The sequence below is a fragment of the Falco naumanni genome, chromosome 3 (assembly GCF_017639655.2).
Source record: "Falco naumanni isolate bFalNau1 chromosome 3, bFalNau1.pat, whole genome shotgun sequence".
Lineage (NCBI taxonomy): Eukaryota > Metazoa > Chordata > Aves > Falconiformes > Falconidae > Falco > Falco naumanni.
This window is the reverse complement of record NC_054056.1, coordinates 4927754-4942935: the sequence shown is the minus strand read 5'-3', so window position 1 is coordinate 4942935 and position 15182 is coordinate 4927754. Positions and strand designations below refer to the sequence as shown.

General features: G+C 50.6%; 1 protein-coding gene across 4 annotated transcripts; it reads right to left on the bottom strand.

Annotated features, from left to right (window-relative positions):
* Positions 1 to 507: 507 nt before the first annotated feature.
* On the bottom strand, positions 508 to 9744 carry TMEM39B (transmembrane protein 39B). 4 transcript variants are annotated; one of them, XM_040587777.1, is made up of 9 exons: positions 9630 to 9744; positions 7089 to 7297; positions 4992 to 5211; positions 4611 to 4694; positions 3781 to 3935; positions 2836 to 3172; positions 1838 to 2025; positions 1252 to 1372; positions 508 to 884 (listed from the first exon to the last, which is right to left on the bottom strand). In XM_040587777.1, exons 2-9 carry the CDS (start codon positions 7214 to 7216, stop codon positions 648 to 650), a joined length of 1470 nt encoding a protein of 489 aa, XP_040443711.1. In that variant the 5' UTR covers positions 7217 to 7297; positions 9630 to 9744; the 3' UTR covers positions 508 to 647. The 4 variants fall into 4 exon arrangements, with proteins under 4 accessions (XP_040443711.1, XP_040443714.1, XP_040443712.1 ...); XM_040587780.1 differs by having other exon boundaries at positions 2893 to 3172; XM_040587778.1 differs by lacking the exon at positions 9630 to 9744 and adding an exon at positions 9205 to 9267.
* Between the last annotated feature and the right edge of the window lie 5438 nt (positions 9745 to 15182).

The window sequence follows — 15182 nt, the reverse complement described above, 5'->3', positions numbered from 1 at the left end:
TCCCGGGCCCAGCCCCGGGCAGACCTGACCGGCAGGTTGGTCGGGAGCTGCGGCAACGGGGTGTGTGTGGGGGTGGGACCACCCAACCCACTGCGACAGGGCAGGTGAGAACAGCCAAAGCCCCCGTCCCCATCCCCCTCCCCGGTGGGTCCACTCACTTGCTGCTGCGGACCCTCAGCCCTTCACCTGTGCGGCTGCACGCAGCTGGCTGCAGTTCTGGCACAGCAATTTAATGAACACATTTTAATGAAAGGCAGCTGGAAAGTTCGGGGGGCTCGCAGGTTCCTCCGGGATCCTTGGAAAAGCCAGGGGAGGGTTCACCCCCCTCCCAAGGAACCTGGGCTGGAAGCTGTGAGCTTCTCCGGACCTGTAATTCTCATCCTCCCACTCAGCGCCAGCAGGAGTGTTTGAACGAAGCACCATTGTTAATAAATCACTCCTCTCAAACACAAACAGAAGGAGGCCTTCTCGGGGGATTTTACCAGACAACAAACACGCAAACAACTGTTGGGAGTAAAAAAATATGTTTTTTCCTTTTAATTACATCAGTTATCAAAGAAAAAAAAGCAGTGGTAACAAAAATACAAAGCTCTGAGGGTTTCTTGTTTTGTTTGTTTTGTAATAAGCTGAGCATCAGTGCAATTGTTTTAATTTAACTTCTGCTCTGAGTCTCTGCTGGCAGAGTATGAGTAGGCTTTGCCCAGCACCAGACGGTCACGCAGCAGCTTGAAGAAGGCGTAGTAATTGCTGAAGAGGATCAGAGCCAGCGAGATAGTCTGGTGCCACTTCTCTGACGAAATCAGCGAGTAAAGCTGGTAGAAGATGACGGCTCCTTCCAGCAGAATCAGGATGTTGAGGATTCTCAGTGGTTTGCTGAAAAAGAACTGTAGGAGAGGCCACAATAAGTCACCGAGGAAGGTCAGACAGACCCTTTGGGATGTGTGAGGCAGAGGTCTACGACAATTCCTCTGGGATTCCCCTCTGGAGACGCAACATTTACCCGTGAAGGGCTCCAGACAGAGCCCCGATTTGCAGGGGCCGGAGTCACCCTTCTGGCAGCACCGACGGGAGATGCGGGACTAACATGAAATGCCGTGCCAAAGCCCACTTGTCCCACCACCCTGGAACACCCTGTGGGCAGCTATCCTGCTCGGAGCGCCAGCTCACGCAGCCCGAGGCGTTCAGGACAAGGGGACCGTGCCCCTGCCGAGCCACCACACCTCGGTCCCCAGAAAGGAGGCGCGATCTTACGTGAAAACGGAAGTGCGAGACGTCCGAGGGCACCGCCACGTTGTAATGACCCACAGCTTTGTACACGTTCTTGCTGTGTTTCACTAACACTCCCTGTGGCCACATGCACTCCTCTGTCCACCTGCAGGGAACGAGCAGAGAGCCCTTATTTCTATCTCCACAGCTGAAGGGGGGGGGCTGTCTGCTGCCTTCCCACCATCAGCCGGGATAACGCCCGCGCTATTTCCACAGCGTTGGCCTGCCATCATTTACCGGGGCAGCATTTGGCCTGCTGAGGCACGTAACTGCGGCAGTGACAAACGGCAGCTACCTGTGCCCAGAAACAGCAGGCACCTCGCTAAAAATCGTATCTGCTTGCTGCGCTTGGAAGTGGACAGTACAGATAGCGTCTGCGTGCTGTCAGATGTGTCAGCCGACAACTCTGCTTTCATTTTTCTTTCTCTCTCTCTTTTTTTTTTTTTAAGCAACAGAAGGAGGACAAAAGATAGCTGGAAAGCTGAGCTCCCCCATCCAGCCTCTGCTCACGCCAACAGGCATGCCAACTAAGAGAAAACTCCAGCCCTAGCCCCAGGAGAGAGTTCCTTACTGATGCTGCAGCACATTGGAGCAGAGGGCTGGATCGACCTTCTGCCAGCAGCCCAGGTGTGCGGCGGCTTTATGGAGCAAGTCACAGTAGCGCGCGGGCAAGAGGTACTGCATCAGGATCACAGACGTGCTGATGGAAACCAGAAGGAAGAGCTCACACGACCAGCGTTTGTCATAGTACTGAGTGTTCTGTGAGGGGGACAAGAAGAACGTGTGACAACGTGTTTGGACAGCCTCACCTAACAAAGCCATCAAAACACAAATCACTCAGGCAGGTAAAACAAGGGCTTTTTCACGGAGCTGTTCATCTGGCTTGAAAGAGAAGCGCCCACATAGGACGGCTGCTGTACAACTCCTGAACACGCCACAGCGAAACATTTATGGTATCATCACCCACCGCCAAAAAGAGGGAGATAGTTCCTGATGCTCCCCCAGCTCAGCCGACAATGGGTGGGAGCACCAGCCCCTCAGGGGAAGGGGACTTGGGCTCACCCCCGAGGTCTGACATATTTACTACGTTATTCTCACTGTAAAACATATTAGGAACTTCAATAAAACAGCTAAGAAACCTAGCAAGGTTCTTTTATTAAGGTCTGCTTCCCCTATTAAGGTCAATCCCCTTGTCCTGGAGCCCCGTCCTCACAGAAGGTCAGCGTGCGAAGGACTGGCTGGCCTGGAGTCCTTCTAGCTTCACGGGGAGGCAGGAGGAAGGCACCGCTCCCTAACAGATGGATGCACACCCTCATGACAGAACACACCTCATCAGGACAATACTATCCTCTGTTTTCTGGAGCTTAAGCACAGCTGAACCTGGTGGGTTTTACTTCTTGCTTTTCACAAAGCTTCTGTGAACGGGTTTGTGACAGCTGACCAGCCCTCCGACTAACCTCGCCCACGCTCCAGTGAAGCAAAAAGCGAGAAGCAGACCTCCTCCACAACCCAGAGCCCACCTCCCCGCAGTCCTCCCCATCTGCAAGAGCCATGACGGCCCTTGCTCACCTTCACAAACCAGACCGGCACAAAGGCCACGTAGTAGGCACTGAGCATGGAGCTCACCAGCACCTCTTTCATCCGCCAGTTAAAGTCCATTTTCAGGTATTCCACCTCATTGCGGATGAGATCTGGGGAGAGGCAGCAGGCATGAGTGGGCATGGCTTCCATGCCGTACATCTGTCGAGTGTGCTGCTTCCAGGTTTCCTTTAGGACAGTCAGGTAGTCCCGGCCCCTGGAGTTCACCTCGCCGGTCTCTCTGGGACCGATGTTGGCCACCTGGGAGAAGAGGCCTGTCTTCCGAAAGTCACAGTTCAGCTGAAGGAAGGGAATGTACATGCCAAACCTGGAGCAGCAAAGTGCAGAAAGGCGGTTACTTCCCTACGAGCTCCCCATGAAACGCCTGGCAGCGCTGTGTTCACATCCCCCTCCTAAATGGCATCTAGTACCTACATAAGCTCCAGGAAAGAGCTTCACCAGTCTGATCTCAAACACAAGCCCCACGTCTCAGATCTTTATGAGATGCTTCCTCCTGCATCTACCAGAAAGAAGGGAGCTACTTCCACTACTGGAAAAAGAACTGGCTTCCTTTCATTAGTTAACGCGAAGCAGGGAAGCTGTTCGATTCACTCCACCTGGCAGAGGCACCTAAGAACTAAGGTAAACCGAAGACACGGGTTCTCTCAATACCACGAGAAAAGCATACAATCCTTTTCAGAGAACACCAGAAATCTAATAATTAATGCTTTCATTAAAGCTGAAATATAGGTAAATTAAAGATATGCCCTGCCACCGAGAAGAAATGTGACACAGCAAGAGGGAAAAGGGTAGTTTAAGTTCTGTTACCAGGTAATTGAGTGTTTATTTACTTTCAGGTTTCATTTCAACTGAGCAACACTCGCTGCAGGGAAGCAACATTAGAAATCACACACAAGCGACAGAAGAGATACTTACGGGTAACACAGGAACAGGAGATTAAGGAAAGAGTAGGTTCTGAAAAGGTGAATTATTGATCGACACAAACTCCAGCCTGTGCCAGTGAGAACAGCAAACCGAGTGATCACGAGGAAAATAGAGCGTGGCAGGGAGACTTTGCCACTCTGTGAAGCCTGTGGGAAGAGAAGAGAGAGCTGGGCAGAGGGGAGACCAATTCACTCTGCCTACAGGGAGCAAACGGCAAATAAGCAGCACTCAATCTGTAAAATCAACTCCATATGCATGAAGGAAGAGCTAGTGAAAGGCTCTGTTGGACTGCCACCAGGAAGGGGAGGCCTTCTTGTAGCTGGGAATCTGGACTCTCCAAATCCCAGGGCCCCATTCCTCAAGCTGGAGTGAGGAGAGCTCTCGGGGTTTCTTGTTAAGGTCTGGTAGTTATCGGAGTGACCAGCCTACTCTCCTGGACCTGCTCCCCGCAGAAAGCTTCCGCAAGTCAGCAGAAACCAACCTACACCAGCTCCTCCTTGCAAGAAAGCTCAAGTAATTAAGAGAACGGGAGAAGAGCCAAATACTGTTCTTTGCAAGAAAGCAAAGCAGAATTACTATAGTCTAGTTGAGACAGTAATTCAGAAACAATCACAGAAGGACAGAGTCACAAGCAACGGTTTGAGGTGCTCGTTTCTGGTCTACGTTCTTCCCGTTAGAAACCGTGCCTAGGTTTTTGACTTGGCCATAGCACAAAGTTCTTTAGAAAGGGGCAGAAGAGTTTGGAACTGCAGAAGGGACACACGGCTTTACATTTTGCCTGAGAGGAAAGAACGGTTCTGAGATCTGCTTGGGGACTTTACCTCCTTCACAATAGCACCGATCAGCCGGCGTGCCAGGACGATTGTTGTCACTGTCAGCACGTTGAAGTCAATAAGATGAAAGTTCTGCGGTGACAAAAACAAAATGATTCCACTTTCCATCAGGCAGCAGAAACCCACATTCACCAGAGAAGCTCCCAAGTTACTCTCTTCTCCTCGGACTCTCTCTTCCAAGACCAGAAAGAGAATGCCAAGCAGACAGCCAGTGCCCAAAATTCGCCAAATAACAGTCACGTGAGCAACCCTCCAGGGCTGTAGAGTCACATGTGGTTTGCATCAAACATATATAGAAAATTTTATGTCTAACAACCCAAGAGACAGTCTGTGAGTATCACCGGACAGCAGCTGTCCTTTGGTGCTTACCAATGATGTGTGCGAAGGCGGATGGGAGGGTGGGTACCACCACACAGTTTTGTAGATGTTGATGTAGTGGACAAACAGAGCAACGAGATGACAGAAGAAGAGCTGGAGTTCAAACAGCACACTCCTCTCCACAGGCAGCTCTGGGATCTTACAGTGCCGGAGGGGGACGACTGTCTGAGTTGCCAACGGTGGGCTGGAAAGGCCTGTACCTGAACCGCTCCTACCAAGGAAAACCAAAAGCCTGCAGTCACTTCCCTGAGATAAACACAGCGCTGCCCTCCAGCCCAGTTGGTGGCCTAATACTGACTGAGAAACCTAAGCTGACTGTCACGGTCAATGGCTGCCACAAACCAGAAGTGCCAACACCCTGAAGATGGCTAGAACGCCTGCTACAGGCAGATGTGAGCAGGAATTTGCCCAGTGAAAGGCAGATTTGGAACCAGGCCAGTCTACAGCACCAGGTCATTCGATATTAAACCCCTTGCGTTGAGTCAGGTTCAAAAGCTGTGGCTGTGTTATGCTATTCAAGGGGCAACCAGTGGCCCTCTTAATTAATTGGAAGCTTTTAGGCCTCCAGTTGCTATTTACATTTCTAAGAGCGCTTGAACATGAAATACAGAGCAATTAAACACAAGCCCTTTCTCATTCTTCAACTCCTATTCAACGGTGGAGGAAAAACAAGTTTAGTCAGAGGTGTGTATTCCTGTGTGAGCACGCACACAATCCCAGACAGCAAACCTTTTAATCAAAGGGAAGGGAATTAATATATACTAGATATATCTCCCCTGATTTGCAATCTCTAAATAACAACAGTCAAAGGAATCTGGGTGTGGGTTTCAAAGGAATTACAGAGCACAAACTCCTATTGAAAATCCCAAAACGAAACCACAAAAGTCTCCCGAGTGTGACTGCAGAAAGACTTCTAGCCTAGGGGTGGACACAGGTGGATCAGTCCATGCTTTTTAAAACAGAAGGCTGGCAGCCTAAAACAAGGCCATGCGTGAGGGAAAAGCTTTAGGAACCCAAGCTGTCTCTCCAAAAGCCCCAGATTCCCAAGCTGACAAGACTGATTCACCTCCTCGGGATTGATACATCCACCAATAAACTCCGCTCCTGTACACAGAGCAAGAGTTCCTGTTCTGGTCCTCCAGAAAAGGGCTTTAAATATAAATACAAAGCCTTTTCTGCTTTGAACAGACACAGGAAATCTAAGGGTGCCCTTGCAAGAGCAGCAACAAGGCTCCCATATCCATAAAGCACTTTGGGACTCCTCAGCCTGGACTGCCATGTAGTGACGGGTATCAGAGGGTACGGCTCCGGAGAAAAATCATAAGGGGGAAAGTGGGGCATGGACTTATACTGCCTTACCTACTGGTGGTAAGGGCCTATATGCATGCTCTCACAGCAAAGTATGTACAAGGTGGATTGCTCCACCTTCTGTGGCCTTGCAATAACTTGTTTGAATAACTGTATCCCTGTAAATTTCTTGGCCTAGGGCTGTAAGCAGGGAGTATGTTAAGACAGATTTAACATTTTCTTTGCAGAGAGTTCATAAGGCACCTCCTGTTTACGCATTGCTGTCGGTGCTCTGCTTCTCCTTCCTCTTCTCTACCTCCGTCGCAGAAATGCAACCAACCAGCTAGGCTAGAACCCGGAAAAAAACCACAACCAAACTCACAGCCTACACAACACCTGACCTAGCTAAACTCTACCCCAGAAATGCCTCACCTGACATAAACTTCAGGGCACAGGAGATGTACAAGCTGAACCCCAGAGTCAGGCTTTGGATAAAAATTTGTCTCTACTCTTACTTTCCACTAAATGGTCACTAAAAGCTTTTAACACTCCTGGAAGTCTGTCACAGTCTGCTAAAGCATTTGACAGTCTCAGGCAAATTAGAACCCACCTATCCCCATTGCATGTGGCATGGACACTGCCACATACAGAAAAAGGATTTCAGCTAGACACTGGGAATTAACAAACTGCTGAGCCACTGGAAAACCAGCAGTGTGTGAGATGGGGAGATACAGGTGGCCTCACACCCGCCTCGGAGAGGAGCAGCTGGCTAGATGTGAAGACGTGGAGAGCCAAACGTACCTGGTGCGTGAGCGCACACCCGTGACGGAGGAGCTCGTGGAATGGCCGGAGCCGCCAGCGGCCCCAGGTTCACAGAGGGGATTTCGGCAGTAGGAGGTACGGTTAGGACCCCGCCTTCCCCCTGCCATAACAACAGAGGGTGCGAAGGCCTGTTCTTCAAGGTGGCTTCTCTGCTGTTCACTGCGTGATTATGTCTTCAGTCCTTAAAACTGAAAGGAAAAGATTTATAAGTTAAGGCTCATCCTGCTTACCACACCCTGGTGACCGGCAGTAACCTATCGCTCACTCTGCCAGCTTGCAGCACAAAGCAGAATAATGCAACTTTGCTCAGCCCTTTTCTCTATCTCTTGTATTTGCCAGAGGCTATAGATGCGGCCCCAGATAGCCCCTGACGCTCCTAGGACATGCAGCAGCTTGTTAAGGTACTGCAAATTCATCGAGAGTTTAAAGCCTAAGTATGCAGACTTCCACGGGAGCAGGAAGAAGCTTTTCAGGCCTCCCTCCCAACCCAAGGCAGTTTACAAAGAATTTAATCTGCCTTGCTGTGGTGTTATCCCTGTTTTACAGGCAGAGCGATACACTTGCCGAGATGCTAAACACTTCGCTCAAAGGATTCGGTAAATTGGGGATATTACCTAAGTCCCCTTTTGCCCAATTTTGTGCCGGAATCAAAGATTCACAGCTCTTTTAAAGGGACGCTGCAAAAGCGCACAAAAGGCCTTTTTTTTTTTTTTTTTTTTTCTCCTTTAAGACAGGGAAAAAGAAGCGTTTTTAGGGTATTTGTTGTTGCTGTATGTTTGCATGACACAGAGCTCAAGAGGACGTTAGCCCAAAGTTAGCTTTTCTAGAGCTTGCTTGCCACAGTGTAAACAATAACACGAATACCAAGGTTTTAAAAACCTTCTCTGAATCCTGTTAAACTTTAGAGGAATCTACACAACTTAAGAGGAACGACAGGGTGATAACATGCCATTTACTAGAAGCGCAATCTGAGCTGTGAAGAATCTCGGATCAGTTCGTATCAATTGCTTAACATTTTCTGATCACTAATTTCCAGTTTGCATCACGGAGCAATTAGCATCTAGAGTAAAAAAAATAAATTGCTTAAGGCTTAAGAGACTGCGCTTAAAGAAGTTTTAAAGCTTATGCTGAGCTCCGGAGTCCTCCAGCAAACTGCTGCACTAGCGCCAAAGAAAGAGGGACAGGGAGCAAGGAGGCTGCACCCACAAAAAGCAAAGATACCCCAAAGATGGGGGCTATCACACGGGCCAGTGGGGCACAGCGGTGGCTGCAGCACTGGAGGAACTGGTGGGGGCAGAGCAAAGGGCAGAAAGCCCAGTATGTGTCACGGCACACGGAGCCCTTGTGACACAGAGGTGCTGGCAAACAGGGCAGGCTGTGCATGGGGGGCCCCCCCAGGGTACGACGCGGGCTGTGTTGGGGGCACCAGACGGGCAGGACTTTGGAGGGAGGCGAAGGCAGCGGGTTTGAGCCCAGGACACCAGGAGAAGAGAGTCTGACAGGGAAAAGTGGTAGGATGCAAGTGTCGGGGCCGGGAAGAGAGCAGGGGAGCAGAGCCGGGAGCTGCAGGAGCTCCGAGGGGGGCTCTGATGGAGCAGGGGCGGCTGTGGGGGCGCAGGCCAGGGGCTATGGGGTCTGCAGAGGCGCAGGCAGGAGCCACAGACCCTTCAGGGGCGCAGGCACAGGCTACAGGGGACAAATGGGGATTCCGGGGGCACAAGTGGCGACTGTGTGGGGGCCACAGGGCCTCGGGGGGGGCAACAGGGGCTATAAAGGCCCCTGGGGCGCAGGCCGGGGGCTGCGGTGGAGCTGTGGGAGCTCCGGGGGCGCCGGGCCGCAGCAGAGCACCGGGGGGCTCTGGAGACCCCACCGGGGGTCCGAGAGAGCGGCGGGGGCACACGAGGGGCTGGGGGCCGGGGGTCCGGGCCAGGCCGCGGCGCGGAGCCGCCCCCCTCAGGGCGGCGGGCGGGGCCAGCTGCAGGCTCCCCGGCGGCCGCTCGGCCCTCTCCGCCCTCCCCTCCCCCGCCCGCCCCTCGCCCCCGTCCCGCCGCCAGCCCCGGGGCCCGGCTCCGTCCCGCCGCTCGGCCGCCCTCACCCATCTCCGGCCGCCGCTCCGCCTGGCGCCGGGCACAATATGGCGGGCGGGGCCGGCGGCGCGATGGCGGCCGGTAGCGGCCAAACCTCCTGCGCGCCGCCCGGCCCCGCCCCCGCCGGCCCCGCCCCCGCGTTCCGAGGCTGCCGCCCCCCCCCCCCCCCCCCCCCGGGTACCCCCCCTGGGGCACAGCACCCCCACCCCCATCAACGCCGCAACAGGGAGAGAAGCAAGGGGAAAAACTGATGCCGTTGAAACCCCACACCCCAAATTAAAAATAAATAATAATAAAAAAAATTCAATGCCAGGCCTTTATTACAGGGAATGACTAATCACTTTCAACATCTGTCGGATGCTTCTCGCTAAATACCAGCTGCAGAAGAGCTTGCCAGTTTTCCTAGACAAGTTATTTTAACGCCGTGATTCACCTTGATACGTTTTCCCCGCAGCATCCTTCCTCCATCCCCTCCGCTCGTGGGTGTCGGTACGGATGGCGCGTTACACAATCCCAGATCCAACCTGCCTGGGCTGGAGGCAAAGCTGTCTCCGAAATGGATGAACCTTCACAGGGCTGATCTTCCCATTTCCTACGTCGGGCAGGAGCTGTCAAAACCCAGGAGCACCCGGGCACCTGCGGCTTTAACAGTCTTCCAGCAATAACGACAGAGGTAACAGGTGGGATGTAGTGATGTCAAGTTAAAAACAGGTTTGTGGAAAACCGTGTAGAAGCCTTTGGTTGCATTTCGGCCTAAAACCAGTGGTAAAAGCAATAGCTTCATCAGAAAACTTTCTATTTCACAAGAGTTACTGCTCTCCAGCGAGGCTCCGGTGTTCCAACGCTCAGCCGGAGCTGGCAGGTTCCTCCCGCCCATCCACAGCAAAGCCAACGGCATCTTCACCGGGTTCCTTTATCAGCTCGTTGGAGATTCATCCCGCTTTGCAAAAGGAGCAAAACGAGTGTGGAAACAAACATTTCTATTAAAACATATGGTAACGATGGAAGGCTCGACTGAGCAGCAAGAGCCAAGGTTTCTGTTCTGTGCTCCCAGGAACGGAGCTTCCCGAGTCGAGAAAGAGGAGGAACATCCACATTCGAGACGGGAATTCCCACGGGCCCTGACTAACCTGCAGGAATTCCTCCCCCTCAAAGCTTACAAATGGGGCACGTGTCCAACATCTCATCCGAGACGCTATAGGTTTATCAACGAAAGAAGAATTTCCCCCAGCCCTGCCTTCCTCCCCAAAAGCACCATATGTACTTGCTCCTCGCAGCCCAGCCAGGAGCCGTGGGAGCGGCAGTGTCTCTTTTCCCCTGCATCTCCCAGCAGACAGGGCACAGCTGGTCTCCTCTCCGCTGGGATCGCTTGGAGGGTCTATCGGAGACTACAGGACCCCCCCCCCCCCAGCCCCAGTGTTCTTTAGGAGAGCAGCAGCAAGGGAAGACGCATACGTTTAAACTGTTTCTCTTGGCTCTGTTCATGATAGATGCTCTCATACAAATTTAAAAACTCATTCTGTACAAAAAGAATCATCTGCTGTAACAGCCGAATGGGGAATCCAGCTGTGCACTTAAACAACTTCCCAAATACGGCATTTTACAGAGGGTCACATCAAGGTAATGTTTTAGTCTTACTGGAAGTGTTTGAAATGAAACATAAAAACACCGTAGGTTAAGTTGTAAAGCTTGTAGCTACTTGCTTGGTTTAATAATCTGAACAGCAACTTGAAACCAGGGGTGAGGAATGGGCAGGGTAGGACAGTCTCCTGCCAGGAAAAGCTGCTGGGGACATCTCTGCAATACCAGCTGGAGCATTTTTCCTACAAGCTCCGTTTCACACTCCTGTTGCTGTCCAAGCTACTACGGACCGCTACGCATGGCGAGACCTCACCGAGGAGGTGTAAAGTCCAGGTCTGTACCAGCTCCAAGCACGGTCAGCCTGAATATTTATAGCAAAGGGCTGGACCAGAGGCTGAAGCAGCTGTGGCCACTCGGAGCAAGGGCCGGAGCAATGGGGCTGCTGAGGCACGGAGCGCTCTGCAGCAGCAGGAGGATGTTTCTAGAGCCAGGCTTCTCTTGGGAGAAACGGTATTGTTGGGGAAACACTTCCACAGAGGAGACGTGACTGCTGCTGTACATCACACTGTGCAGGACAATATGGTCTTTACCAAAATCCTACAAATAAGATAATGTGGGTTAGCCCTTTGGGGGAAATCAGGAGATGAAAGATCAGTGGCGCTTGCGAGCGCACAGCCAGCAGAATACTACCTCCAGTGGCTACGTGTCAGCAGAAAAGGGAAGGTTATTTAGGTGACTCAGACTTCAAGTACTCAAAGGAATCTCTACCCCTCACAAATTTCAGCGAGCCCTGTGTCACCCCTGGAACGTCTGGCTAATTAGAGCATCTTTGAGAGACGTATCTGACGCTGATGGCTATTTTGGGATCTCAAATTAGCTTTTGCAAGACTCTAGGCTAAAATCTGAATATACTAACACTATGAGAGGGAGGAAGATGTTTGATGCAGGGCATGTTTTCAAAATACTTTTAGCATATACAGTTATTTCAATATATTAAGATTTACATTCCTCCATAACATTAAAATCTTTCACATAACCATGCAACAAATGCAATGCACAAGCAAGCTGTATTACTCCAAAGGCAGTGTCATAAGATCCACTTCTACTGGTAAAAACCTGCATCATAATAGATGATCTCTATCAAATCTTTTCCACTTGATATAAAAGCTGTGCCTATTAAGAAAGAAATGGGAAAGATTGGTATAACACCATATAAATTGATGTTCCAATTACATTGTAAATGAAGACGCGTTCAATAAACAGGCCACAAATCCAGACACGCTGAGTTCCCCTAGCAGAAAACTACGGATCCAATTTTCAAGTTATAGTCAAAGAACCGAGGCTAATCTCACGCTCTTGTGGCATTTCCACATATTAGCACTTTCTCGTTCCTCATACTCCTAAGATAAGAGAAGCTCGTTTGGTAGCTTTACAATTCCAAATAAAACAAGACTTATGTCCTTCTATGTCCTACGCCCAGGGCCTTTCATGGCTGTCTTTTGAAGCCATTAGACTTCTTCAGCATTGCAAGGGTTTCTTTCTTTGTTCTTTTATTTATGGAGCTCAGACTTTCAGTGATCTCCAGATTCGAGAGAAAGTGATTAGCTGTTCCCAAAGGAAACGCTTACGGCTGCTGCCTTTGGGCCTGGAGGGAGATGTGTCCTTGCTGTGTAAGCAGGTCACTCCACCGATGCGTGATAATCTCCTCAACCAAGGTACCACTCGGTTTGCAAGCACTGGTGTGCGTTTTTTAAGGTATTGATTGGAGAACCAGCCACCAGTGGGGCCACAGCAGCCGCCAGAGGGAGCCCCGCTGCTGTGGGTGCTGATCAGCACCCATAGGTGCCAGGGGTCCATCACCCCTGCTGGGGGTCCATCACCCCTCCCGAGGGCTCAGGGCGTTCACTTGCCATGGGTGCTCACCCGCACCCAAAGGTGCCGGGGGTCCATCACCCCTCCTGAGGGCTCAGGGCGTTCACTTGCCATGGGTGCTGACCCGCACCCAAAGGTGCCAGGGGTCCATCACCCCTCCCGAGGGCTCAGGGCGTTCACTTGCCATGGGTGCTGACCCTCACCCAAAGGTGCCAGGGGTCCATCACCCCTCCCGAGGGCTCAGGGCATTCACTTGCCATGGGTGCTGACCCGCACCCAAAGGTGCCAGGGGTCCATCACCCCTCCCAAGGGCTCAGGGCGTTCACTTGCCATGGGTGCTGACCCGCACCCAAAGGTGCCGGGGGTCCATCACCCCTCCTGAGGCTCAGGGCGTTCACTTGCCATGGGTGCTGACCCGCACCCAAAGGTGCCGGGGGTGGTCCATCACCCCTCCTGAGGGCTCAGGGCATTCACTTGCCATGGGTGCTGACCCGCACCCAAAGGTGCCGGGGGTCCATCACCCCTCCCGAGGGCTCAGGGCATTCACTCGCTGACACCAGGCACGCAGCCCTGCGGGGCTTTGAGCTAAATGTGTTTCAGCCAGGATGGCGGGACCACAGATGGAGCCACGTCAGGCCACAACATCAGACAAAAAGCCATAAAAGACCAGCCAGTGGCCAGATCACATTTCAGAGCCCGTCGATGGGGGTGTGGAAAGGTTAGAACTAGCAAGGTCTAGCTGGGCAGCATCTGGTCTAAAAATCTGCGGTGTATGATTTTAATGCATTACGGACTCATAGAGGAATTCTTATTGAGCCATTCCTTGAGCTGCTCCGTTTCTGGAGCGCCGGGTAACAACTTCGACGCTACTCTGATGCTGAGAGCACTCTCACGAAGGTCAGCACCCCAATTGGGAATCAGCTGCAAGAAACACATCTCCTTACTACATTTTCCTCCTCAAATCCACTTAAAACCTCCTTCTCCGTGGGCTCTCGGTGGGAGAGCTCTACACAGGTACATACTGAAGCCTCCTCCACACCGCGACCTCTGCAAGAGCGTCAGTCGTGCAACTTGCCTTTCGCAAGAGTAATTTATTTGTGCGTCTATAAAGAATGGCTTCAATTTAGCAGCTCAGATGGTGCCGCCCTTCACTTCCCACACAGAACATGTTAGCAGCTTGCAAGGGGTTGCAAAAATAAACAAACTCACCCACTTCGTGTTGCCCCTGCTCATCTTCACCCAAGTGATTCATAGCGATGTACTCTTGACTCCTGCAAATTGAAGACATTTGTGAGTCTCCTTAACGCAAGCACAAATCAAAAGAAAAAAAAAAAAAAAAGAAAAAAAAAGATTCCTGCATGCAATTACACAGGAAGGAAAACATGCAACTTAAGCTGAGCTTTGAATATTTCACAGTAAATATCAATACTGGGGTCTAAAAAGGGCCATCATTTTACATTTTTAAATAACTGAGCAGAATTTTTTTTTGGCAGTAGCAGGACTATCTATATTCGTTGTCATTTTACATCTTTTGATATTTAAGCTCGCCGATTCCTTTTTGCCCACATTACATTACAGTGCATTTTCAAAGGGCACATTATTAAAGTTATTGCTAATTTATGCAGAAGCATGTTTTTTTTTTTAAATGTTTATTTTAAACATTTTTTGCAAATTTTTACATTAAACTTAACATCTGAAGAATTGTTTCAATAAAGTTTATGCAAGTTGCCGTCACAGTTTATGTAAAAGAGAAATGTGCTATTAAAATCAGACATTTAGGTTACCTTTTGGGTTTTGCGATGCATGTTAGCTTTACACATCCTGATTCTCCTGCGATAATTTTCCTTTAAAAGGGGGGTAATAGGGTGATCTTTTCATCAAGCAAGACATTATGCCCTGAAAGCTGACTCCAAACCATTGTGGAAAATTCAGTTATTTACACTTTAATAACAATCTACAAATACAACTTTTTGTTTTAAAAGTATTCCCCTCAATCATGCACTGCTACGAGCAGTTTGGCTCCTAATGCTCTATTTTTCACCCCCGAGCAGTTTAATTCTCTCCCCCTAGAACGCCAGATTCACCTGGCAGAAGGGAAATACAAACCATTTTTCATGTCTCTCTAAGAAGCAGTTTACTTTAAACTATTATATTATATATCTAGACATACACAACCCTCTCAGAAGGATATGAGGAACAACTGCAGCATCCTTCTCAAGCAAAGATACGTTTTTAAAGCGGCTTTCCAAGTAAAGGCCACCGTAAAATAGGAAGGGCATCATCTCAGCCAAGGGGGTTAGGGGTGTTTACATAAAGCAGAAAGCAAGCTTCCTTCTCCTCCTGGTGGCAGCTAAGCCGGGGATTTTTTTCAGCATTCATTTTGTCACGCTACGTTTAAACCAGCCATTTCAGACTCAATCTGGAGTCTGCAGCCTGGCGTACACTGCGAGGCCACCTGAAATCTGAATCGGTAATTCAGCAAAGAACCATAAACACTTTCCAGCAGACTGAAGTCAGATTTCTGCCACAGTCC

Excerpts from the sequence above, each read along its gene's own strand:
- TMEM39B (XM_040587777.1), bottom strand. The coding sequence starts at position 7,216 with ATGGCAGGGGGAAGGCGGGGTCCTAACCGTACCTCCTACTGCCGAAAT. Across the intron at positions 5,212-7,088 it reads GGTGTGCGCTCACGCACCAG|GAGCGGTTCAGGTACAGGCC; the intron begins GTACGTTTGGCT and ends TTTCCTTGGTAG. Across the intron at positions 3,936-4,610 it reads TCGGTGCTATTGTGAAGGAG|GCTTCACAGAGTGGCAAAGT; the intron begins GTAAAGTCCCCA and ends CTCTTCCCACAG.